Source organism: Cavia porcellus, unplaced genomic scaffold (genome assembly GCF_034190915.1).
Source record: "Cavia porcellus strain 051 isolate PalLab524CR breed Dunkin Hartley unplaced genomic scaffold, mCavPor4.1 scaffold_1, whole genome shotgun sequence".
NCBI lineage: Eukaryota > Metazoa > Chordata > Mammalia > Rodentia > Caviidae > Cavia > Cavia porcellus.
Window position 1 is genome coordinate 14,484,902 of NW_026947484.1, and position 25,108 is coordinate 14,510,009.

The following is a 25,108-nucleotide window of genomic DNA, read 5'->3' on the forward strand; positions in this document are numbered from 1 at the left end:
AGGGGCTCGTCGCGGGGCGGGAACGGAGGGCCCGGGGCCTGGCGGTGGCCCTCGCGGTCTCCTGGTCCTGGTCTTCGGTCCGCGCCACGCGGCTCTGCGCCCGCCGGCCGCTGCCCTCACCTGCGCAGCGCCGGGCTGACACGTCGTCGGCGCGCGGAGCGGAGCCGGGCCCGGGCCGGAGCCGCCGCAGGTGCGCGCCGGGCTCGCCCCACCCCCGCCCGGCCACCTCTGCCCGGCTCGCCCGGCCCGGCCCTGCCTGGCTCCGTCCCCAACCCACGCCCCGGAGCTAGTGCTGGAGCCCGAGCTCAGCGTACTCTTATACTGTCTGCTCAGTCCCCGCCCCTAGCCACACACACACACACACACACACACACACACACACACTCACACCTGTCCGGGCGCCCGTTTGCTCGGGGCAAATATTGACTCATGGAGGCGGAGCGCCCCCTTCCCTCCCGCGCCCAGGCTCCGAGACCGGAGCTCCTCGGAGGCCTTGGCAGCGAGGAGGGGAGGGTGCTGGGGACCTGGGCGCCTCTGGAACAACACCAGATGTCACTTTTCCACCCACCTGTCTGGGGGGGGGGCAGAGAGGACGAGGCTGCGGGTGGGGGTGCGGGGGCTCCGTGGTGAGCGTCCTAGAGAAGGCAGGCAGACACCCTGTCCGGGATGGAGCCACTCTAAGAGCTGCTTAGTAGGCTCGCTGTCCACTGTTGACCTTGGCCGGTACCTGGCAGCGGCGTGCCTCAGTTTCCTTTCCTCTCCAGCCTCTTAGCCGAGTTCCGGAAGCCCAGCAGATGGCAAAACGCTGGCCCTCGTCGGGTGCTGAGCCTCGGAGCAGGGCACGAGGCGATGCGAAGAGGAGCCCGCCTTGCCCCTGGCCACCTGTTTGCCTAACCGGGCTCGCCGCTTGGTTCCTGAGCACCAAGCCGCGCCCAGAGCGCCCTCCGCTGGCCGGTTGGGTTTGGCGCCCTGCGGCGAGCGCGAACTCTTGCCAGACAGAGGCGCGTGGCGGGGTGCGGTGGCGTGGGGTGTGCGCATCCTCCCAGCCCCCAGCGCCTGCGGGTCACCAGCGTCCACCCTGGCTGCCCTGCTTTCCGTGAGACTCAGCACGCGCGCGCTGCCCCCGACTGGCGGGAAATAAAGACCAGTTAGATGCAGAAAAGGGCTGGATCTTTACTGACGGGGCCTGGAACCGGGTCAGGCGGAGTCAGGGCGGCAGGCCAGAGGGGCTGCTCACGGGCATCACAAGAGAGTAAGTGCTGCGTAGAGCCAGCGCGTCGGGCACCGCCGCTGGAGGGATCCGCGGCAGCTGAAGTGGGGTTGGAGTTCTAGAAGACAGAAAGCCCGGGTAGGGGAAGGCTGCCTGCGCCTGCGGGCCCTGGAGCCTCCTCCGCGTGGCCGCCGGCCCCCACCTGGGCGTGCTGAGAGGCGGCAGGGCGATAATGCGGGGCCGCGAGGTGAGCACCACCTCCCCGCGGCTCGCTTCCACCAGGATGTTCTGGATCAGGTTCTCCAGCAGCGCCTCCCGCAGGTTGGCGAAGGCGGGCAGCCTGCAAGGGGCAGGACAAGGGGAAGAGGGGGACACAGCTGGTGCTGCCCTGCTCCGGATGCACGGGGTGCCATTGTCCCCCTGCAGATTTGGGGAGCTCCCTGCCCCTTCCCCAGCACTCCAGGGCATCCTGTTCCCATCACACAGATGCTCCGCGAGTGTAAGGGCCATGAGCGTCACACTGAGGCAGAGCCAGGCTTAGAGAAAGGCAGTGATGAGAGGGCGCAGAAGGGACTTCGTGGGGCCTAGGGAGTTCTCAGAAAGGACAGAATGTATCCCCAGGGAGAGGCAGAGCCAGAAATGGTACTTCTTTGAAGAGACTTTGTGGACTCTTGCAGGAGAAAACAAAACTCAGTATTCTGTAAATACTCAGGCAGGAAGCTACCACACGCAGATGTCACTGAGCAGCAGTTAGGAAGTGGCACTCAGGCTCCCAAAGCTACGGAATGCTAGGAACCCGCTGCACACAGCCTCCCTGTTAGGCCTCCCTGGCCAGACTGCTCACCTGCCAGTGGCCTCCTTCTCATCCTGCTGTTGCTCCTCGACTTTCAGGTCCTGCTGCCACTGCCACGGCTGGGACTGTGGGGAGCTGGGCCAGTGCTTCGATGCGGACTTCGTCCCTGGCCAGGTCCTCTTCCCGCCTTTCTCCTCTGCTGCCTCCTCCTCTCCCTCCTCCTCCTCGCTCAACTCTTCCTCCTCCTCACTCTCTTCCTCACGCAGCCCCTTCAGCTCCCCCTCTTTCTTCTCACCCGTGTCTTTCCCGCTTTCCTGCTTCCCCAGTCCTTGCATATCCTTCTCCTGCTCCTCGCCTTTCCTGGCCTCCAAGCCACTGGAGGGCAGAGGCAGAGTTGGTAGTAAGTACAGAGTGTTCTGGGCCGTGAACCGGGCTGACTCCTTGTTCCGGAACTGGCAGAAGTAAGGCACCTGATCCACCAGGCTTTGATTCACGGCATCGTGGAAGTTCTTGTCTTCCAGCAGGCCCCTGGCGGGCAGGGAGGAAGAAATGGGCCTTGATGAGGGGCCTTGCAGACTTCGGGGAGCCTTGGCTTTGGGGCATCCCGAGGGAAAGTCTCTGCCTACTGTTTTTACAAAGTAGGGAGCAGCCAGTCGGTGACCCTTTTCCTCCCTTCTTTGGAAAAAGGCATCTTTGGGCCCCATGGATTCTTAGAGGTGAACAGGTATAAAGAAGGGAGAGCTGGCACGTCCAAATGACATGGACAAGGGGCCTTGGGGGAAACAAGGAAATGGATCCAGTTCTCATCTATTAGCCAGGAACCAGGCAGAACTCAGGTCTGGGTCCCGAGGAGCTCTCTACCAGCCATTAAAGCTGTACTATCTTGAGGGTCCTGGTCCGCCAGTAGTGGGGCTTTGCAAAGAAGTTCTGCGCCTCAAGATACAGTATTCTGGGGCTTAAGCGGCCTTGGCCACTGAGCTGGAGAGAGGGGTGTGTGAGGATGAAGGCTGGCAGAGTAGATGGCACCTGATGATGGCGGTGAGGCAGTCGACCAAGAGTTGCTTCTTCTGCTTGGAAATTGGGCCCTCCTGGTTGCTAGGAGCCTCTGACTCTTCCCCGGGGGTCTTTCTCTTTGGCAGATCCCTGGGGTAGGCCATGATACTCTGAGTGACTGGCAAGCCACCGTGATGGTTGGGGGACACAGACCATGGTGGTAGCTGTCCAGCCATGAGGACAGAGATGTGGGGCGGGGTGGGGGTGGGGGGAGGCATGCCCAGGCTTAAGGCAGATGCAACGGTACTGCATTCAGGAAGCCAACCCAGCCCTCAGGTCACTGCAGAACCTAAAGAGGCTCTGAGGTGGTACGTAGAGTGGTGGGAGGCCCAACGGGGTGTCTCCAGGGGGCCCTGGCCTCAAGAAGGCCTAAGCAATAACTGGGCATCTTGGACCAAGCTCAATGAGTCCCCCCACCCCTGCCCTTGCTCCAACCCCCAACAAAGGTTTGTTCTGAGTAAACCCTGCTCTGGAATGAGGGGTTTAAGACTGAAGGATGGAGACCCCTGACTCCCCAAGACTTCACCAGTGCAAGAAGTGGCAGGGAAACTCCGAGAAGAAGTTGTCCAGGAAGTAGTCGGTGGAATGGGCTCTGGCAGTGAGGCCCAGGCTGAGGATGTCTGGCATGGGTGGCTGAGGGCATGGCCAGGTTATGTCCTCCCGTGTGATCTGAAGATTCCAGCTGGCTGGCCGGCCAAGAGATTGCTGATTCATGATAGGGGGCAGTGTCTTTGGAAAAAAGGAGAGACATGGATGACATGGGGCTTAAGGACCACACTCCCATCTCCGATTGGTTCTTTGGCTTGGCCCCTAAACAGGTCTCACCCTGTGTAAACAGGGTATACCCAGCATGGCTCACCCATTGGCACCTTCACCCTGCCCTTCTAGGTGGTGGGACCAGGCGGGACCAGGGACTGGGAACAAACAAGGATGCTCCCAAGTAGCCCAAGAGCATGGGCCTGGGGCTCATGGCCTTACCTTGTACCTTCTCACAGGGTCACAGGCTGTACAGTATGCTCTCCTCTGTGGACACACAGATCCTTGCTGAAGATGCAGGAGGCCTAACTCATGTCCACCCTTCCATGCCCTCTCCCTGGCATGAAGAGGGCCTGAAACCACTTCTAGTTCCAAGCCCTCTTGCCCGCCTCCCAGTCACACCCTATTCCCTGGGGAAGCGCTTCCTGTAGAGAGAAACAACCTTGTTACACAAGTGAAAAAAAGAGAAGAAAATGCCCAGGGTTACATGACACAAGGAAGCAGTTTCCTCAGATTCCTTACCCTCCTGCCCTCGTCCTGTCTCATTCTCCCTGGAAGGGATTTGTAGTCACACAGGTCAGAGCTCAGAGCGGGCAGAGCCCTTCTGGAAGCTCAGTGTGGTAGAAAGAGAAGTGGCTGAAGCTCAGGAAGCCCAGTATGGGAAAGCTGTGACCTTGGGAGGCACCGAGATGGGAATTTTGTGTACTACTGGCTCCTCCAGACCCCATTTAGGGGACTCTCACAGAGCGATGGGCTACACATCTCATGACAGTGCTGCAAAGCAGGTTATTTCACGTGCATTGACAATATTTTTAATTTTTTGTTTGCAGAAGGGGAACAAATGCTCCTAAGAATCTTTTACTTCCCAGTCACTCGGCTCGGCTCTAACAATTAGGAACTTATAGCAAACTTACCCCACCTGTCCTCCACCTTTGGATTACCTTGAGGCAAATAACAGGGTCCTGTTACCCTCATTTCACTGAGCTAAAACTGGGCAAAGTTAGGAATCAGTCCAGAGCCTATGCATGGGATCTAGGCTCTCAGGGCGGTTTTGCTATGAAGGGCCACCTCTGCTCACTGCCTGTCCCTCAAGTGTGTGAGGCCCACTGAGCCTTCCTCACCTCCACTTTCCTGTCTGTGATAGTGAACTCCGTCTCCTGCCGCAGCTTCTCGTCCTTCCACTGCTGCAGCTCCCTGTGATACTGTCTCATGAGTTCCTGCCGGTATACCTGGGCCAGGTGCAAAGCAAGAGCAGGCCCAGGTCTCAGCTAGGGCTTGATCTGGGCCTGTGCTATCCCACCCACCGTCCCAATGGCTGGGTCCTGCCTCTCTGGTTGCCTGGGGGTCTCAGAGCCTCTCTCTCCCCAGGGCTGGGAGATGCACCCCACCCACTTCCCTCTGTGGCTGGCTCCTACCTTGCATACCAGGTCCACGCTGTAGAAGCTGGCATGCACTGAGGTCTTCAGAGTCACCACGAATGGGACTGTCTCCTCAGGAGCCACCTCCCCTGTCATGGGACTCACAGATACCTGTCAATTTGGGAAAGGAATTTCTGGAGTTTTTCAGGGATGGGATTGGATGGGATAGGACGGGGCAAGATGAAACGGAATGAGGCTAGGTGACTCTGGATGGCATGGAGTGAGATGGGCTGGGGCGGGATCCATCCGGTCCCTGCTGGAGGTTCTGATTTGGTGGGTGCAAGGACCCCCACCTCCCCAAAGTCAAGAGGCCGTGGCTGCCAGGCAAAGACAACTGTTTCATTCTTGGAGACGTTGTTGAGAAAGAGGAGGCGGCTGCACTTGCTCTGCACGGGGATGTTTCCCAGGGTGATGTGAGACTGGGACAGGAAGACATTCTGCCAATGGAGACAACAAAGCAGCAACTTTGCAGGGTGAACAAGTGACAACCGCATCCCCACTGCCAGCTACTGAGTGCTTTCTGCAGTCCAGGCACTGCGTGAGGTGCTCCCCAGGCATCTGAGCCTCATAGTGACCTAGGTACTACTACTGTTCCCTTTGACAGATGTGCTACTGAGCTTCAGAGAGTATAAAGGAGTATTCCAAGGAGTATGCCAAGCTGGAGTAAACCCAGACAGGTCACTCTAAAGCCCTTGATGTAAGTTTGGAAGGACCGAATCAAATTTAGCTTAGAGGGCATTGAACTAAGGCTAATTAGAATTTGAGTTGTGAATAAAGGTGTGACCAGTTGGCATCTTCACTGAGCACAGAAAAGGAGCTCTGTAGGGAAGTATGCAAAGGCCCTGCAGAAGGGCCAAGTGAGCTTCCATAGGACTGTGGAGGAGGGACTGGTTACAGCAAGTCCTCCAGAGCAGTAACTTTGTCTGGTTCTTCTCTGGTCCCCAGGGCTTCCTCCATGCTCATCCTGGAGTAAGGTGGGTCTGAATGGAAGGGTGGGCATGTGGCTAACTGGTTGGCTGGGTACCCAGATCAGTAAGTAGCAACTGGGAAGACAGGGACGTGGATGAATGCAAGATGGGCAGGTGGATGAATGGGTGCATGAATGACTGCATGGAAAAATGAATGGACTAGACTTCCCAACAATGAGAAGCGTGTGAACTAAAGGCAGTGTCATTGGCCTTTGCTATCTTTCAGGTGTGACGATAATAACTAGAATAGAAGGGCTTCTTTCCAAACTTCCAACATTCCTACTTCTAGCCCAAGAGAAGAGGCTGGACTGAAGCCCTGCAGCAGGTGGAGCAACTTCAGCAGGGACACGTGTGGGCACTAGGTGGCAGAATAAGCCTCTTGTGGAGCTGGTGCTCCCCACCTACACCTGGAAGAAGGCTGCTCCAGACCTCACCCCTACATCCCTCCCTCCTCAACCCCATCCTGTTTCCTCCCCAGCCTTTGTATCCCTCTGTCCTGTCTACGCAGGGTTCCAAGACCTCATCCAAAGCCTCAAGCCTCTCTAGCTCCCTTTCCACCGACCTGTCCAGGAATCATCAGTCTCGCGTTTATGGAGCTGTTGTCCCATGAGGAGATGTTGTGGAATGGGGCCGTGTCCCCCATGACATGGGGGTCGTAGCCCACACCCTGGAACTGGATGAGGGCTGAGTTCCATCCCACGATGTGTATGGGCACATCCACCTGGGAAGTCAGGACGGTGGAGGAGGGACTGGTTAGAGCAAGTCCTGGAGAAGAAGCATTGCTCCATCCCTCACCTGACTATCCAGACTTTGCTCACCGTGTAGGTCTTGGCCTCGATGGGTGAAAAGATCCATAAGATCTGAGCAGTGGTGCCTGGCTGGATCTCCCCTTTGGGGTTGAGGCAGCAAAAGATGGGATGATCAAAATTTTTTTCCTGAACATGTGACAGAATGCTGGTCTGGACCTCATATGTCACAGGCACTGAGCCACCATTATAGAGCTCATAAATCTGTGGGGGAAGGGCAGAATAAAGATATCTCCACAGCAGCCCAAGACTTCAGATCAGAGTCCAATACATTAGATCCATTAGGGGAGAGCAGGTTGAGCTCCATGGTGCCACCCTGAGATCCCTAAGTTCCTCTGAAAACTTGATCATGTAAAAAGATGCATCTGTATAGTCAGCTATGACATTTTAGGTTAACCTGTAATCCTATTTGTAAAGATGCAGCTTACTCTATTTGCCTTCAACTGTCCTTTGTCAAACTATAAGCAACCCTAGTGTGAGTGTCCCTGGTGCTAGGATTTAGGTTTAAGCCCAAGCCAACGTATGAACCACCCAGACGCCTCATCATTTTATAGGCTGTCATTCTAGCCCCCCCATGAGGACTTTGTATGTCTGCCATTAGAGGAAGTCCTGCTCCATGCAGTTAAGGGGATGGAAGGGATCTCTGAAGGGCCTCAAGACTGACTCCAAAGAATGGCTTGGGAGAACCCGGTGGTCTTCTGGGCCAATCCTTTTTAGAGGTGAGAAAAAACTGAAGCCAGAAGAGTAGAGTTCACCTGGATCAGTCCTGGACCCTTTTCATGGTTCTCAGCACTGGATCCTGGATAAGCTATTTCTCCAGCCTGGCCCATCCCATCAGTCTCCCAACCTGATGCTGTGGGCTGAATGTTTGCTCCCCCCTCAAAAAATTCATGTGTTAAAACCTCAGTGTGACAGGACTAAGAGGTGGGGTCTTTAGGGCATGAAGGTGGAACTCCCATGAAAGAAATCCATGCCCTTGCAAAAAAGCCCAAAGGAGTCCACTGGTTTCTCCCACAGCGTGACAACTCAGTGACAAAGTGCCATCCATGCGCCAGGAGAACAAACCCTCTCCAGACACAGCACCTGCCGAGGCCCTCCTCTTGGACCTCTCAGCCTTTAGAACTAAAGAAATTTCTGTTTTTTATAAGTCCCTCAATCTGTGGTAACTTATTATAGCAGCCAGAACAAACAGACAACCAGATCCAACCTCTGCTGCTCAGAGCTCTCAGACTTGAACAAAACCAAAGTCTTTGCTTGGAATCTGTTGCCCCCACCCTCAGTGGCACTACTTGTCCCTTGCAGTTCAAACCCAGCTACCTCTATCCCAGCCTCAAGTCACGCTGCTGGGAAACTGGGGGGAGCAGACAGTGCATAGGTCTGAACAGAGCTAGAGACCCCTGCCCAGAACTGCAGCAGCTTCTACATGGGATTCCATACGGCTTCTGCCTAAGATCTCATGGCTATGAAATGTTGCTGAAAATATTATGGCCCCTTCTTGAAGAGTTCCAGCATACGCTGTCAGAACAAATGTACCAGATTCCCTCCAGCTGTGGCTTGGACTTATTACTGGGCATTCTACATCAGTTTAGTAAGTCATATTCAGCGTTTTTTTAAAATGAGAAAAATGGAACAGAATAAAATAAAAAAGAGAAATCAGCATTCTTTGCATGGGGTAGCCTAGGTATACATATTTGAGGTATTTTTGTTTGGCTGCAGATGTGTACATATAGCGCCATCTAAACATCTATAAATGTTAAACTATTATGGCTCATGGTCAAAGAGGTTTGAAGAACCACATGCTAGAGGAGAAAAATCACCCCCGTTTGCATGAGAACTGAGCCTGGCGAAAGAGCCTCATATCAGGTACCAGGAAACTGAAGCCTCTTGCTGTGGGTCTCCCCAGCTGCCTAGGCTGGGGGTTCAACCTGCCAACCCCGCCTCTTAGGTGCTTCAGGAGGGCTGACACATACATGCATTAATCAGCACTTAGCTCTCTTGGCTACCAGCACGATCTGGGCACTGACCTGCTGTGGGGGTAGCGTGTCTCCGATGGGGACAGGGATGAACTGGTGGATCGTGGACGTGAAGTGAACGTACTTCTGCTCCAGCTTCACTGTCACACCTATGAAATTTAGCTGGAAATAAAAAGTCCACGGGTGGCATCCTTCACCTACGCTGCAGAGAGATCTGGACCCGCTTCCCCAGGGGAGTTCTGTTCTGTGCTTTTCTTAGTTGTCCAGCTAGCCCATCCTCCAGCCTAAGACAGAGGCCAGGACCAGAGTGCTGGGGCCTCACCAGGATCTCCCGGCCGTGGGACACCTTGAAGAGCACAGGGAGGCGATCGGTGCCTATGAACAGGTGGCTAGAAGGGAGGAGACACATCCGGAAGTGAGTTTTTGAGCCCTGGTGCAAGTGGGAGGACAAATGGACATGGCATGTCAGGGGCTTTGAGCCACCTAGCTCCTGGGAGCAGCTCACCCCTGAGTTGGGAGAGGTAAGAAGGACATTAAGAGTCCCCCGGGGATGGGAAGAGGGTTCTCCCAGGGGCGTGGCTATTTACAGCACTCAGGCATCCTGCAGTGAAAGGCCAGGGAAAGGACCCCCCCCACCCCGCATCAGGGCAGAAGTGCAGGGTAGGGGTGGGGGTGGGGCACCTGTATTTGAGCTCTACAATCTGCTCCTGCCCAGGGCTCAGGCTTCCAGCCTTGGGGCTGATGGAAAAGATTCGATTATCCTCTATGCGCATTTGGTGGAGCTCAGTGCAGTCAAACTCTATTTGCTCTGCCCACAGCTCCAAGCCAATTTTCTGGTCACTTGGAAAGAGAAAGGCCCTGGAGAAGGGTGCAGAGGAAAATGTGGGTGATGTTGTGCAAAGAACCGGTCGGTATGGACAGAGGGTCGCAGGAGCGCTGTGCTCTGAGCCCTGCAGGACAGACAGAGACCTCGCTCACACCGCCTGCACACCATCCCCCAGCTGGCAGGTGTCCCTTGCCTGGCGGAGCAGATGTGGCTGGTGCGGAGTCTCATTTCTAAATGGCCCCCAAGCCTAGGAACAGAAGAAGGGCCGCAGTGACTAAAGGAGCAGTAAAGACTGGGGGTCCCATTGTGGGTGCCAGAAATCAAGCGAGCTGCTTAGAGCAGGATGCAAACCCTTCTTCACTAAAGCTCTTGGGGAGGGGCCAGTTGAGGCTTCTGTGAATGCTGGCAACCCACCCAGAACTCCTGAGAAGGAGAGAGTGGAGGCCACGCTGGAAACAGCCACTTGGGTAAAGGATAGGCACCCAGCATGCTTGTGTTTTGTGGCATTAGAGATTAAACTCAGGGTATTCACATGAAGCTCTTTATTTTGAGACAAAGTCTCACTAATTTGAGATTGCAATCCTCCTGCCTCAGCCTCCCAGAATGCTAGACATGTACCACCACGTAAAGCTAGGGCCTACACTATGGTAATAAGCAAGTCTATATAGAGTAATTGTCCTGGAAGTGGCTCACACAAAGGAAAGTAGATAATGCCCTCCAGCTGGCAAAACCAGTGATGGAGGGCCCTGAGGCCAGTCTGACGGAGCATCCTTCTCTCTCACAGAGATGGCACAGAACTGGCTCCAGCCACAAACTAGGCCAACAAGGGAAGCAGAGAATAATCCAGAAAGGGAAAAAGAGATTCAGCCCGGGAGGAAGAGGCAGGGGATGGTGGGTGGGAAACAACTAACATGTCTCTGGAAAACTTCAGCAGGAGACAAGGAAATGCAAACCAAAACTCTCCAGAGGAACCAGTCTCAAATTTTTTCACATTATTAATGTTAAAGATAAGTTATAGCCAATGCTGTTAAGTTTTAGAAGAACAGAAACCCCAAAGACAAGCAGGAGAGAGGGAAGATGCTTCAACGTTTTGGAAAAAATTTTGGAAACATCTGTTGGGAAAAAAAACGTGCATGCCCTTGGACCTAAAAATCCCACTTTGGGGAATTAAACTGCAGAAATAAAAGTATGCATGTGCATGTGCATATGCATACACACACACCCATACAAACACACAAAGTGTTTATTACAACATGTTTCGTCTTTTTGCAGTGGCAAAAAATGCAGCTGGGAACAACTCAATCTTCCAGGGAAACAGACACTTAACAGCCTAAGTGCTCACCTGTGAGTGTGGAGCACTATGCAACTGTTCAAAGGGAGATAGGGCTGGGGATTTAACTCAGCAGCTTAAGCGCCTGCTTTGCAAGTGCGCGATCCTGAGTTCAATCCCCAATACCAAAAATAAATAAATAAAATATAAAGAAGGAGCTGGATCTATGTGTCCTGCTCTGAATACATGAGTCTGCGTGTTATGCAAACGCTGAGAGCAGCAAGCCCCCTCCAAGCCCTCACCCCTTGGCAGTGGACTTCTTGGGGGGGGGGCCTTACTTTTCTCCCATCACCCGTGTATCATTTGACTTACTATCATTTGACTTACTATGGGTGAATAAATTACTTTTGTCATTTTATTTGAGGCCTAATAAACAGCAGAAAAATTGGAGATTTTGCTGTTTGGGGGTCTTCAGGGCAGTAGCAGCATCTCCTTTGTCCCCATTAAATAATCCCCCCTGAAGGGCCTCTAGTGTGGATGCTGTGCCCAATTTGTGAGTGACTGCCACACCTGTCTCTGGCTTCAGCTGCTGCCCCATCCTAGCCGGAGAGCAGTGACAGGCCTTTATCCCCCAGGAGGAAGTCCAGGGTCCCAGAAGCAAGACTCCAGGCCCCGCCTCTTTCCAGCTGCACCTAGGGTCTCTCCTCTGTCCCTCCAGCGCCCCCCCCCACACACACACACCAGGATTCATGTGAAGGCTTTGCAGCCTTCTGCATTTTGCCCTCCTGTTTCAGGTCCAGCTTGGCTGTAGTTTTCTCTATCATGAATTCTTAAAAATAGGTGTGACTGGAAAAGAAGTCCTAACATGATTTTTTCAAGATGCTTGCAATAGAAGCCATACCCTGAAAATAAGCTCCAGCTGAGATCACGAGCTACATGGATGCATTTAGTACATCCACGTCACAGGGAACTAAGTTACAAGATAGTGATATTAACAAACAATAAAATACAAACACATCCCATTGACGTTGATCCTTAAAATAAATGACAACATAAATTATAATCAAATACCTGCAAATACCTAAGTGGGTACCTTTAGAAAGGAGTTAAATTCCTGTGTAAATGGATGAACCTGAAACTTCAAGTTGCCAAATGATCAACTGGAGGACAGATACAGCGCATGGCAGATGTGCACACTTCCAGTGTGAGTCTTCATGGCACATATAGTAAAGGACACACCCAACACACTCATGTGAAATAAAGCAACATTTTCTGGATTTCAGGGCCTGCAACTGTTCGACGCTTTTGTGTGGACCATCATTCTCAGCTATTGTCATTTTGTGGCCACTGCCATCTTGTAGCCCTTCAGTTAACACTTGATGTCATACAAACTTTGTGAACTCAGCCTGCAAGAGGCTGTGACTGGCTGTGGAGAATTCCTGGGATATAATCCCCAACAGCCGGGTTGCCAAGGCATTGTGAGCAGGCTATACGGACAAGAAGCAGTCATTTAAAGACAGCTCTACGACTGCATATAAGCGATTGGGGCCAATGCTTCTCCAGGACTTGCAAGAAACTCAAGCTTGAATTGGGGGTTTAGAGAGTTATGATGATGGTCCAGAAAAGATAACTTGACTGAATTTGAATAAATGTAGATTTTTGTACATGAATAAATGTAGATTTTTATACGAGTAAATGAATAAATGTAGATTGTTACACACACACAAAATAAGACTTCTCCTGAAAGTAAGCCAGATTGCTTCTTTTAGAGCAAAAAAAAATTTTTAGAGTCTCACTCTACAGTTCAGGCTGCCCTTGAACTCACAGCAGTCCTCCTGGTTCAGCCTCCTTTGTGCTGGGATAACAGGCATGTGCCATCACATCCTGCTGGAGCCAAAATTAATGTAACACCCGATTTTATTTTGGGGGAAATAGGTAGAAAGCTTTTTCCCACCTTCCTTTCTGTAGGAAGACTTTCTGGTGCTCTGGCCCCAACCAAAACGTCGCAGTGATGCTCTGAAGGCTGACACCCTCTTCACAGCACACATCACCCCACAGAGGAAGGCAGCTTGGCCCCAGCCATTGGTCCCTGGGCCATTGACACCTATTCTGAGGATGAGCCTGAAGCCTGCAGCTCTGGAGCACCACTGGAGGTTCAGCCAGTGGAACAGACAGACAGACAGTGCACAGGTGAACAGACAACACTGACCAGCACACCTGACATCTGTACGAATCCTCTTCTTAAATGCAAGATCCTGAGTTGGAGCACAGCATAGGTGCGCAGGACTAGCTGTATAGCTCCCTGTTCCCCACGTGGGGGCTCCCCTTCCCACTTGGGGTTCTTCCTCTGTCCTCCCTGTTGCTGCCTCCCAGCCAAGTACCCCGCCTGACTGGTCCTGGCAGGAATAAGTCTGTTCCTTATGAGCTCAGCAGAGACAGGCGAGAATTTGCAAAAATAGCCTTCTAAGAAATTGAAAGGAAACCCAGCAACGCAGAAAGCACAGAAGAGCCAGGCCCCTCGGAACCCTGGAAGCAGCACAACCCGCCTTCCTGTACCTTAAGTGATCCCCTGCCGGCAGGCACGCTGCCTGGGCTTCTTCCCGCCTTGGTTTCCAGCAGCCTGGACCCTCTCCACAGAGTGTGAGCTGCACTGCTCCTACCCAAACACACACAGTCTGCGGCCCCCCAAACGCCCCGTGCCACTCCGGGAGCCAGGCCAACACTCGGCCCTGTGGGGCTTGGCTCCCAGCCTGCCTCCCAGCCTGGTGAATGGCAGATCTGGAGCGCGTAGAGCCAGGCCCCACGCCCCGGGCCAGCAGCCCTGCCAAGCTGCCACAGAGACTGTGGACTGGAAGCCCTTATGTCCTCAGAGCTCTGCCCTTCTCAGGCAGACCTGCTTGCAAGCCAGTTTCATCTCACTCCCCCATGCAGAGCGAGAAGGGCTTAAGCAGGGCACACCTGACCGTGCACCCCACCCTGCCTGCATCTCCCATCCAAGGACTTCCTCTGCTCCAGCAGGCAGGCCTCCTGCTACAAAGTCCCAGCCCGTGTGCTTCCATTTTCTCCCACTACCACCATGCCGGGCCAGGGACCCTCCTTTTTCACTTCTTGCTAGTCCAGCAAAATTGGAAGTCATCTAAAGGACATTTACTAGGAAATCCAGGCGCTTAGCAGAGGCAGGGAGGAGGAAGAAGAACAAACCTTGGCATGGGAACAAGATGTGGCCTGGGCACCAGTTCTGGGCCCCCACAGGACAAGGGTGCAGCCCAGGGAGGCAGAGCTCCAGGCCTGGCCTCTGTGACTAAAGTAGGACCTGCCAGGCAGCCAGCACCTGGATATCCCGGTATGCAGAAGCTGGCTAACAGTGTAGGCAGGGGCCCTGGGGTAGAACGTGAAGGGGTCTGAACTGGCTAATTGCTGAGTGGCCTCAGCCCTCCCCCTGCTGGGAGCATCTGCAGATGAAGCTGGAGCCTGGCGCAGCGAGAGGTTCTCACTCATTCAGTCACTGAGACAGCTACAGCAGACTTGATCAGAGCAAGGGCCCTCTGCCGTGAGTCTATTGACACATGGGTCAGCCAGCGACAGGCTGCTTCTGGGTGTTTCTGGGTGACCCCAGGACCAGCTGGGCCTCCACAGTCTGTCAGTGGGGTCCCACTCCTTGCAGACAAAGTCTCCCGTTGACAAGAGGAAGTGGCTCCTCCAACCTCCTGGCCTCTAGGGCCAACCCTGAGCCCCCCAGCAGCCCTGCCAGCCCAGCCATACCAGTCCAAGGGCACCACGCCGCTGTTCTTCATGGCCAGGAGCACCACGGAGGGTGGAGCCTTGAGCGGCGCCGCCCCAAAGTTGAAGTCGAGTTTCAAAGGGGTAAAGACAGGGGGGATCTGGCTCACACTGCAAAGCAGAGAAAGCCCTGGGCTCAGAGCTAGAGATGGGGACAGGGTGGGGTTTTGGGGGTGTGTGTTCGACTGGCATGGATTCCTCCTATCCCTCAAAACTAGGAGTCAGAGAACAGGGAACTCAGAGGCAGGGATGGGTCAGCTCTTCTGACCTCAAGCCAAGCCTTGCCTCTCCAATCTCCTCCAGGGGAAGGGTAAGAACTTGGGGTTCCCTCCCCTACACAGATGGGAAGCAGCTTCTTAGACACAGCCTGGTGCTGGTGCATGGGTAGACAGTTGCAGAAACATCCCCAGCAGGCCCGGCTCCCTCTGGCCTCTGCTCACCTGTGCTGGGTGGGCACCTTGTAGGTGAGCTCACGGGGGGTGGGGTCACACCCCAAGTAAGTATTGAGGGTGTCCAGGGAGAAGAGGCGCCGCAGGTGCTTCCGGGTGATGCCCTCAGCCCCACCCAGGGCGCAGGCATCCAGGATGGAGAGTAAGGGGTACACGGCCACCAGGGAGACTTGACACAGCTTCTGCTTCTCACCAACCTTGTTATCTGGGGGCGCATGTGTGGGAGACAGCAGCTAGCCTCCCTCCCAGAACTACGCCTTAGGCTCTGGGGTGTTTCCAAGGGCAGCTGACCCTTGCCCGATATTTTTCTGTGCCAGGCACTGTCCTTAGTACTTGGCACATGTCTTCACGTTTAACGTGTATCTTTGTTTTCAAACTAATGTTTAGTAACAGCTTTATTGAGGCGCAACTTATCTCCTGTAAAATCTGCCCTTTTAACACATATGATTCAGTGATTTCTGTATATTCACAGTGCTGTGTAACCCTCACCACTGTCTAATTTTAGAAAGTTTCCATCACCTGCAAGAGGACAGCAAGTACTAATTAACCCTCTCTCCCTGCACCCCTCTTCCTCTCCTCTCCTAGCAGCCTCTGGTCTGCACTGTGCCTGTCTGTTTCTGTCTATTCTAGATGTTTCATACAAATGGAGCTATGTAATGTGCGGCTTTTGCAACTGGCTCCTTTTACTTAGCATCATATTTTCAAACTCCCTCTGCATGTCAGCACATGTCACTGCGCCATTCCTTTCTGCGGCCTGTGTGCCACATTCTATGAGGAAACCGAAGCCCAGGGAAGCGAAACAATTTGCTAAAACTACCCAGGGGCTAAGTAAGTGTGGGAGCCAGGCTCCAATCCCACTGAGTCAGCGTCCTTCTGATGCCTCCTCCTACCTGCCTGCCACAGGGCAAGGTTAATAATGACTCCATTTGATGGGGCAGAAAGCTGAGGCTCACCGGAAATCAGCACGCCCCTAACCTTTCCTGTGGGGTTTTCCACAGCTCAGGTGTGCACACCTGTGGATTCACACAGAAAGACGCAGTGTCCACGGCAGACGCCCAAGGGCACAATCTGGCAGGGACCTGATCCCCATGCAGTGGTTCTGACCTCAGCATGCGCCCAGCCCTGCCCCATACAGCTCCTCCACTTCCCTTCTGCCTTCCCTGGCCCTGGCTTCTCCACATGATGCCCAGGTACCTCTGTGGGACAGGAGAGAGTAGCTGATGGTCCAGGAGTACTGGGCCCTGCGCTTGGGGCAGGCGGTCAGGATGACGGTGTCCTGGGAGTGAGGTGGCACACTCCCCTCACAGCACTCCAGCTGCAGAGCTGCTTGGGGTGGTGCAGCTAGGGTCAGTGGGCAGAGGTAGCCTGGCCTCGCCCGTGCCTTCTCATCTACCCTCCCTGGGCCAGCACAACACCTAGTCAGGAAATGGAGCAGAACTCTCCTCCCAGGCTGGCACAGAAGAGCCACACTTCTTTGTGTCATGGGCACTTTTCTCCACCTAGCAGCTCTGTGAGGTGGATGGATATCACTAGTAGCCCCATTTCACAGCTGAGGAAGCTGAGGCTCAGGGAGTCCTAATCATCTGCCCAGAGCACATAGCTATGAAGTGGAGACATTAAGATTCAAGCTCTGCTCAGTCTGCCCCAGACCATGGTGTAGTAACCTGTCTTAAGGGACACCCCTGCCACACCCCCATGTTTACATATCTCCCCTGGTCCCAGTCCAGCCCAGGTCCAGTACCAGGGGGGTCTTGATTAGGGCCCTCGGGGCTGTGCTGCTCCAGGTACAGGCGGTAGTAGAGGGTGCAGTTGCCGTCGTTCAGGAGCACCAGGCTCCTGGACTGTCTGCTGTCCACCAGCATGTTTCCAAAGTCCAGCTCCTTTGTCTCAGCCTGAGGCCACATTAAGGACTGCTAGGGGCTCCCCCAGACCCCCAGCCCTGCTGCTTGGTCCCATCCTCAGAGTATCCCCCCAGCCAGGGCAGGTCCAGGGGCATGGGCTAGGGAGACAGAGGGCTCCTTTCCTTGTCCTTTGGAGTTGGGCACCCAGGATCCTTCCCTGCCCCCAGACCTCCCACTCACAGAGAGGCTGCTGGTGATGCCCAAGCCCACCAGTCGGATCATGTAGTACATAGTGGCAGATGGCTTGGCATCTGGGTGCAGGCCAGCTTCCCAGACCAAAATCCACACTCGGAACAGGTATTTGGTCTCCTCCAAAGGGCTGAAGATCCATGTCAGTGTCTGGGATCAAAGAGATGGTCACTGCATGGAGGCCTTCAGAATGCCACTGCCCTGGAACTCCTGGCCAGTGAAGGTCCCATTGTTGGGTGTCAAGCTTTAGCAATGCTTCTTGAGTATCTACCCTGTACTGGGCACTTTGCACACCTCAGACAACATATCCTCTCCCTGAGCCCTCAATCCTGGTCCTCGCCACAGCTCAGTAGTATTATTTTCAAGGCCTGTTTTGGGATGAGAAACTGGAGAAGTCCAGGACTTGGCTCAGGGTCAGACAGCTGGTGAGGGCAGGGACGGGGGGACACTCAAGGCTGACACCTGAGTAGGCACAGCCCCTCCCACCACTACTTACTGTCCTTGGGCTCTTGGGATACCATGTATTAGTGGTTCTTGCTCTGAGTCTACTGTCCCCAGCTAGCCTGTAATGTGATTTGCTATTCTGGATTCCACACTACGTCCCCCTTCATGCTTCAGCTGGGACCTCTGGGGATCCCCTTCTTCACCCTTTACTGAGAGCCACTCAATTGACCCTAAGTTCAGCTGCTCCAAGCCACCACTACCAGCAATCTATGTCTTTGGGGACCATGGATGGCAAAGCATGAACATGCGCTGGGCCCTGGCATCAGAAACCCTGAGTCCATTCCCAGCTCTATACATCTTAACCCTGGTCTCAGTGAAGGGCTTTCCCCGCAAGTCTCAGTTCACTGTGGAATAGGTTGAGGGGGTGGTGATAACAACACCTCCTTTCAGTTAGGGGAGGGGACTGTGAGCTGAAAGGCACCACGGCCAGTGACAGTGAGAGTCGTGAGTGAGAGGTGACAGAGGTAAAGGCAGCACCCACCCACCCCAGCCCTCAACACTCACAAGGCTCTCATTGGGCTGGATCAGCCCCTTGGAGGGCTGCACAGCCAGTGTCTGTTGGTGCTGCTGGGAGATCCTCCATTCGAACTCCAGGGGCAGACGGGAGGGGTTTCGGAAGGTGAAGGGGCTGTCAGAGGAGCAGCCCACCCAGGTGGGCTTGAAGAAGACACATTTGCTGGTGTCCAGCTTCAGCTGCAGCGGCTCCTCTCGACTCTGCATGCTCACCTCCTGGGCCAAAGGAAATAGGCCAGTATCTGACCTCACGTTGTGGTCTTGCATCCCTCCACATCCAAGCTGCCATAGGTGGGAGCTTTTCCTTTTGGAAGGGGCAGCAAAGGCCGTCTACCAACCTGGACATAGCAGCTTTTGTCACAAGCAGACAGAAAAGAACTTGAACTGAGAAGGGGCGGATGGACCATTTTGTGGGGTTGGACATGGGTCTTCTATCCAAGCCTATCCCTGGGCTCACTCCAGATACTGCTCTCCCACCTGCAGGAGTGAGTCTGGGATCTCTGCACCCTTTGTGCTGGTCCTGTACTCTGTGAGAGGGACAGGCAGGGCTCCGAGGGGCGGCAGAGTTGTCCACAGAGGCAGCCAAGGGATCTTTCTCTGGGATGCTACTTTGCAAAGAGGAATGGGCTTTCTCTTTAAAAGCCAACCCCCGATCAGGAAGTTCTGGACTGTGGATATTCCTGGCCCTGCTTCTTACCTTGAGATACTGGGAACCAAAATTAAACTCCAGGTAGAAAATGTGCTGCTTCCAGGAGGTGCCCTTGGGGTAGGTGCTGATGAGGAAGATCTGGTGGGCACCCGGGGCTAGGAGGCCTGAGGTGGGCCGCAGGGTGATGTCCGAGCTGCTATTGGGGGTCAGGCTGAAGGTCAGCAGCATGGAGCCTTTGTTGACCAGGAGCAGGCTGCGGTAGGAAGGTTTGCCGGCAGGCACTGCAGGAAACAGCTAGGGGCCGGAGGGAAGAGGAAGAAAGCCGAAGCTCTGCACAGATCCCCACACCCTCCAGATACACACCAGGGTGTGTGTGGGCTTGGGCAGGGCTCTCCCAGGGGATCCAAGATGCCTGCTTACAGCCCAGCTGATACCCTAGGAGCTGGGAACTGAAAGAGGCCACAGCCTGGCTCAGAGAACGCTCTGCCCTCTGGAGACCTCCAGACATGGTGGTCTGGGTACTGGAGCAACATAAGCCTCCGAGGTCCGTTCTTATGGCTAGAGGAGAAGTCCTTTCAGTGAAGTGCCTTTGCTCTTGGAAGAACCATTGTCAGAGATCTGGGTTCAGTAGCTCAAGGATAGGTAGCTCCTTCTAGGTGACTCTCATGCAGGTGGCTAGTGGGAGCCCAGCCTAAGTCCCAGATCCCCACCTCTCCTGGGAATCCAGGGAGTGGCCAGCCCTATGCTAAGAGCTGCACAGGCTACAGAACACAAGGCTCACAGTCTCTGACCCAAGTTCCCACCCATCTAGGACAACAAATGCATGAGTGTGAGTTGGCGTGAAGTCTGCGGGATCTTGGGAAAGGCTGCAGACCACAGGAGAGGGAAAGAGGGTGTCAGTGTTGAGAACCCTGAGAGGCGCGGGGCACTTTGGGAAGGGGCAAGCCCTGAGCTGGCTGGGGGTGGGGGGTGGGGGATGGGAACCGCAGGGCAGAAGTGTGGCTGGGGGGAGTGAGAATCATCCAAGCTATTGTCTCAAGGGGGCACCATTCCATCCGTAAGACCAATGGGAGAGCTGAGGGTAGTGATGAAGACTGGGAGGAAGGACAGAGGCCAAACCAGAGCTGGGTGCTGGCAGCCTGGTCCCCAGCTCTCAACTTCTCAGCCAACACCATCAGGCTTCACAGGCCAAGAGGGCCTCCAAGGGTCTTGGGGAAGGCCTAGGGATGCTGACTCCTGAATAGTGTGCCCCAGGGCCTCCTGGTTTGGGCTGCTGTATCCTTAGAGTCCAACCCAGGATTTGGTGCCTAGAGATGCTCAATAAACAAGGCACCAACCAATGAAGGAGCTGGAAAGTTGTAAACCTGAGAGCAAACATTTCAGAGGAAGCAGCGAGGGCCCGGTGTCCAACTCACAGACTGTCCCTGTGCTAGTGCCATGCTCCAGGGGCAAGTCTTCCACTGGCCAGCCAGGAGGTGGGGACGTGAGGATGCGGGATCTGACTTGAGGCCACCAGGAGAAGAGCGCTGTGCTGGCTGAGGCAGAAGCCAGGCGTCCTCCCCACCGACTGCTGGTGGGGCCATGCTCACCTTGGGTGCATCCAGGAAATACTGGGGCACGTGGTGCTCCAAGGCAGCACTGTAGCTGTGGCCTCGAGCCCGCACCGTCACACACCAAGATGGGCACACGGTGCAGTCCTCCTCGATGTTGTGGTAGCTCTGCAGGACCTGCAGGGGGCCACCCCCAGAAGCAGCTCAGGGCCCAAGTCCGAGGTGGAAGGCAGCTGCTCTGCCTGTCCCCACCCCTGCCCCATGGGCCACAGGGGTCTAAGCTGAGCACAGAAAGGAGAAGACAGCGCTTAGAGCAGCAGCCCTGCGCAGTCCCTCCTGCACAAGCCAGGACCTGGACTGAGCACTTGCAAACCCTCTCTGGATCCCCACAGCTGCCTGAGAGGAGGGTGGGGCGGGATGTGAAAGCACCATTCATTCTGTAGGAATGAACCCTGGGAAGTGCCAGCCAATGGAAATAGAACAGGAGCCACAAATGCTGGCCGCAAATGTGATTTTTAAATGTTCCACTGGCCACATGAAAAAAGTAAAACATGTGAAATTAATTTCAATCATCTTTTACTCAACCCAATAGATCCAAAATCTTATCACTTCAACACATAATATACATAAAATGAGTCAGGAGATATTTTGCTTTCTTTTGAAATCTGTGTATCTTTTATACTTTACAGCACATCTCTGTTTGGACCAGCCACATGCCAAGTGCCCAGTGGCCACCTGTGGCCGGTGGCTGTCTTATCAGACAGCACAGTGCTGTAAGCTAAAACTCTGATGCACTCAGCCGAGGCCAAGCAAGGAGTCTGCGCTTTATTCGTACAAACCTCCACTTTCTCCCCGAAGGCTGCCAAGATGCCAGAAGGGAGACAGGTAAAGACTGCTTTGGAAAGCCTTCTCGAAAGCCTGGATACGGCCTCCAGCTTTATAGGTGAGAGCACCAGGGCTGGTAGGAACATTTAGGAACTTGCCCAGAGTCACAGAGCTGGTAGTTAACTGTTCTTTTTTTGGTACTGGAATCAAACTCACGATCTTGAGTTTGCTAGGCAGGCGCTTATGCCACTGAGCTGTATCCCCTGTTGTGACTGGTCTTGACTGCATACTTATCTGCTCTTCTCTGGCCCAGCACCAGGCCGAGCTGGGAAGGAAGAGAGAGTAGGGCTGCCTGGGGACACACAGGATCTAAGAGGTCCCAGGCTGGGGCCAGCCTGAGTGCTGAGGTCCTGAGAAGGGAGGCTGTGCTAGAAAAGCCCTCCTCTGACACACCTCATTATCAGGCACCCAGCCTCTGTCCCCAGACCTGGTTCCTGCCTGCTGAGAGCTCCTTTAATGCAGTGGTCCCCAACCTTCTTGATTTGGGTTTCATGAAAGCTTCTTTACATGAATGGGGTTGGGGGACAGTTTTGATGATTCAAACACATTACACCTACTGTGTGCTTTATTTCTATTATTACAATCTAATATGTAGGGAAATAATTCTACAACTTGCTACAATGCACAATCAGTTCGAGCCCTGAACTTGTTTTTCTGCAACTACATGGTCTTGTCAGTGGGTGGCAGGAGACAGTGGTACCCAAAGTGTGTGGCTTATGTCCAGTCTATACTATAATCTCATTGTGGTAGTGCACAAAACCCTGCCTCATCCAGACCAGATGCCAGCACTGGAAGCAGGCTGATGATTAGTGCTTCTGTGGCAATCTCAGGGTACTCTCACTGGACTTCAATCCAGAATGCCGAGAGATGGGTCTGCTGACTTGAACACCATTGTCATTCTCCCCTGAAGTGACAGACTGAGTTTGCTGAGCGGGCTACGTCACATGAATAATAAAGTTTAGTGATCCATTCTTTATCACTGAAATGTGGTACCAGTGGTAACTGTTTTTTTTTTTTTTTTTTCCCCAAAAGAAATCTCGGGAGGAGCTGTTATAGCTCAAAATTCCTGGCCAGTGTGTATTAAGAGAGTCATTTTATTTCTGTTTATCAAAGAGAACTATGTCAAGCATAGTGATATATGCCTGTAATCCCAACACTTGGGAGGCTGAGGAAAGAGGACCACAGCAAGTTCGAGGCCAGCCTGGGCTACACAGTGAACTGAAGGCCAACGTGAACTATACAGCAAGACCCTGTCTCAAAAGAAAAAAAAAAGAAAAGAAAAAAAAAAGAAGAAGAAGAGAGAAGACTGTGTTCTGCATCCATGTCCTCACAGAGCTGCAAACATGCATCGAGGGCATGCACTTTAAGGTGCTTAACAGCTTTAATCACATCCTGCAAAATGTTGTTAATTTCAGGTGAAAATTTTCAGCCATCCAGAATTTCTCTGTGGATGGCAGTGTTAGATTTACAACCAGAAGCCAGCTCTTTGACCTGCATAATGAAACCAGAAGGCTCTCCCGGTCTCAGAAGCACTTTTGCTCATGTGTGTGCGGATATGAAATGAACAGTTCCCTTTCCTTGACACGTAATCACTCAAGGACCTGACTTGCTCTCATTGGTGGTGTTGACTGGCAATCAAGGTGCCAATAACATATCTTCACGCAACCCTCCTGAAAAATACATTGGCCAAGAACAAGCACTGTTGCCTTGCTGAAAACGTCAGGAGGCTCCTCAACCTGGATCCCACGACATGGTGTTCACTAATTGTCTCTAACAATTGTGACTCAGTATCCACTGGCCTTGTCAGCTGGCTTCGTTATGGTACTGGTGGAAAGAGGAACGGGTCCCACCTTTTGAATTACAGACTCTCATGAAAGTTCATAGCTGTCCTTAGCAGCAGGCAGGATCAACTCGTCACCAACAGTCAAGGGCTCCTTAGCTTTAGCAATGCCAATAGGAATGATGCTCTCAGTACACGCACATGTGATGAAGTTGTAACTTTCAATCATTATTTGTATTCTTCATGTTTGTAGTTGTTTTGTTTTTGTTACTGGGACTCAAACTCAGGAGCTTGTGTTTGCCAGGTAGGTACTGGGCTGCTGAGCTATATCTCTGGCCCCTTGTGTTTTCTCTTGAAAAACCCCAAAAGTTTGTTTCTTTCTTTTTTTTGTCTTTTTGAGACAGGGTCTCACTATGCAGTTCAGGCTGGCCTTGAGCTCACTTTGTAGCCCAGGCTAGTCTCCAACTCACAATGATCCTCCTGCCTCAGCCTCCCGAGTGCTGGGATTACAGGCGTGAGCCACCACGCCCAGCAAAGGTTTGTTTCTTTTTTTTTTTTTTTTTTTTTTTTACCGGTACCAGGGATTGAACTCATGACCACCTGCTTGTAAGGCAGGTGCTAATGCCGCTGAGCTAAATCCCCAGCCCAAAGATTTGTTTCTTAATCCAGGATGCATGGTCTCCATGTGGCAAAGCAGCTTTGAAGGTTTCTGACCCTTACCAGATAACTGGTCGTCATATATTATAAAAAGCGGGCTTAGAGAATGTAAATCACCTGCTTCAGGGACCTCATAATTTAAGTAGGACTCTTGGTGTATTCTTCCAAAGGCAGCTTTCTTTTCTTGGCCATCTTGGAGTTTTCGGCTGACTTATTATTGGGTCTTCCTCCTTTTCAAAGAAGTTCTCCAGTTATGTTTGTATTTTATTTATTTTGGCCACGGCTAGCTTGTGGGCTACCAAAACTATGACTGAGACACGTGCACAGTGCTGCAAAGAGTCAGGGATGGAAGTGGTAAACAAAATAATGGGCAGGTCATGTGTGGACTAAAGTAAGCATTAGGTTCTGACTTAAAGCCTACCTTCATATGTGGCTGTACAACTGAAGTCATCAACTCACTTGCCTCTTTATGTGCTATCACCAGGTGCAGCTTAAATGTCACTTGTCACTCACTGATAGGGTATGAGTTTGCAAGCAGTTGATTTATTATGGTCTCTATGCAGTCAAACTTCTCTGCTGATGTTAATATATGTTTACAGCCAGCACTAGCATCACTGCCTCAGCTCCACCTAAGATCATGAGGCATTAGATTCTCATAAGGAGCACACAAGCTAGGTCCCTTGCATGCAGAGTTCACATCCAGGTTCACTCCTAAGAGAATCTAATGCCACCACTGACCTGGCAAGGAGCTGGCACTCACGTAGCAGTTTCAGTGATAGAAAGTGGTTGTAAATATAGACAAAGCTTTGCTTGCCTACTGCTGTGCTTCCTGGTTCCTAACAAGCCATAGCACCAGTCTGTGACTTGGGGTTTGGGGATCCCTGCTTTTAAGAGACCACTTTCTACTTCAAGAACTAGAAGAGAAATCAGAAACCCTTAGTCAGATGCCCCATGGAGCTACTTCCAGGGCACCAAATTTTCCTAAAAGGCTTGATCCAGGCCTGGTTCTTCCCCCCAGAAGAGGGAGGCCACACATGAATGAGATATAGGTAAGGAGACCAGAGCTGAACCACGTGCCTGGGAGGGTCAAAGCAGTGGGGGTTGCTGTCCAGCCCAGGAGAAAGTGGGAGAATCCTGGCATGGAGGGTAGGGCCCTGCAGCACCGTCTGTGATCCATC

The 25,108-nt window shown here is 53.2% G+C and overlaps 1 protein-coding gene across 11 annotated transcripts in view; it reads right to left on the bottom strand.

Annotated features, from left to right (window-relative positions):
* Positions 1–1,153: 1,153 nt before the first annotated feature.
* The window catches only part of Cfap65 (cilia and flagella associated protein 65), a 38,247-nt gene continuing 14,292 nt past the window's right edge, over positions 1,154–25,108 (bottom strand). For 5 of the 11 annotated variants that reach the window (XM_063245411.1, XM_063245397.1, XM_063245407.1 and 2 more), the window contains 22 exons: positions 20,648–20,785; positions 19,107–19,352; positions 18,401–18,625; positions 17,384–17,542; positions 17,044–17,194; positions 16,497–16,625; positions 15,294–15,507; positions 14,836–14,964; positions 9,659–9,835; positions 9,300–9,366; positions 9,029–9,139; positions 7,017–7,208; positions 6,761–6,919; positions 5,524–5,667; positions 5,228–5,341; positions 4,934–5,041; positions 4,035–4,079; positions 3,583–3,785; positions 3,030–3,146; positions 2,055–2,531; positions 1,413–1,550; positions 1,154–1,328 (listed from right to left, as the gene is read on the bottom strand). In XM_063245411.1, coding sequence (XP_063101481.1) covers positions 1,208–1,328; positions 1,413–1,550; positions 2,055–2,531; positions 3,030–3,146; positions 3,583–3,785; positions 4,035–4,079; positions 4,934–5,041; positions 5,228–5,341; positions 5,524–5,667; positions 6,761–6,919; positions 7,017–7,208; positions 9,029–9,139; positions 9,300–9,366; positions 9,659–9,835; positions 14,836–14,964; positions 15,294–15,507; positions 16,497–16,625; positions 17,044–17,194; positions 17,384–17,542; positions 18,401–18,625; positions 19,107–19,352; positions 20,648–20,785 — 3,564 coding nt within the window. In that variant the 3' untranslated portion in view covers positions 1,154–1,207. Of the gene's footprint in view, positions 1,329–1,412; positions 1,551–2,054; positions 2,532–3,029; positions 3,147–3,582; positions 3,786–4,034; positions 4,080–4,933; positions 5,042–5,227; positions 5,342–5,523; positions 5,668–6,760; positions 6,920–7,016; positions 7,209–9,028; positions 9,140–9,299; positions 9,367–9,658; positions 9,836–14,835; positions 14,965–15,293; positions 15,508–15,666; positions 16,316–16,496; positions 16,626–17,043; positions 17,195–17,383; positions 17,543–18,400; positions 18,626–18,662; positions 19,015–19,106; positions 19,353–20,647; positions 20,786–21,167; positions 24,161–25,108 lie in introns of those variants that run through there. The other 6 variants (XM_063245417.1, XM_063245423.1, XM_063245428.1 and 3 more) reach the window with 6 other exon arrangements.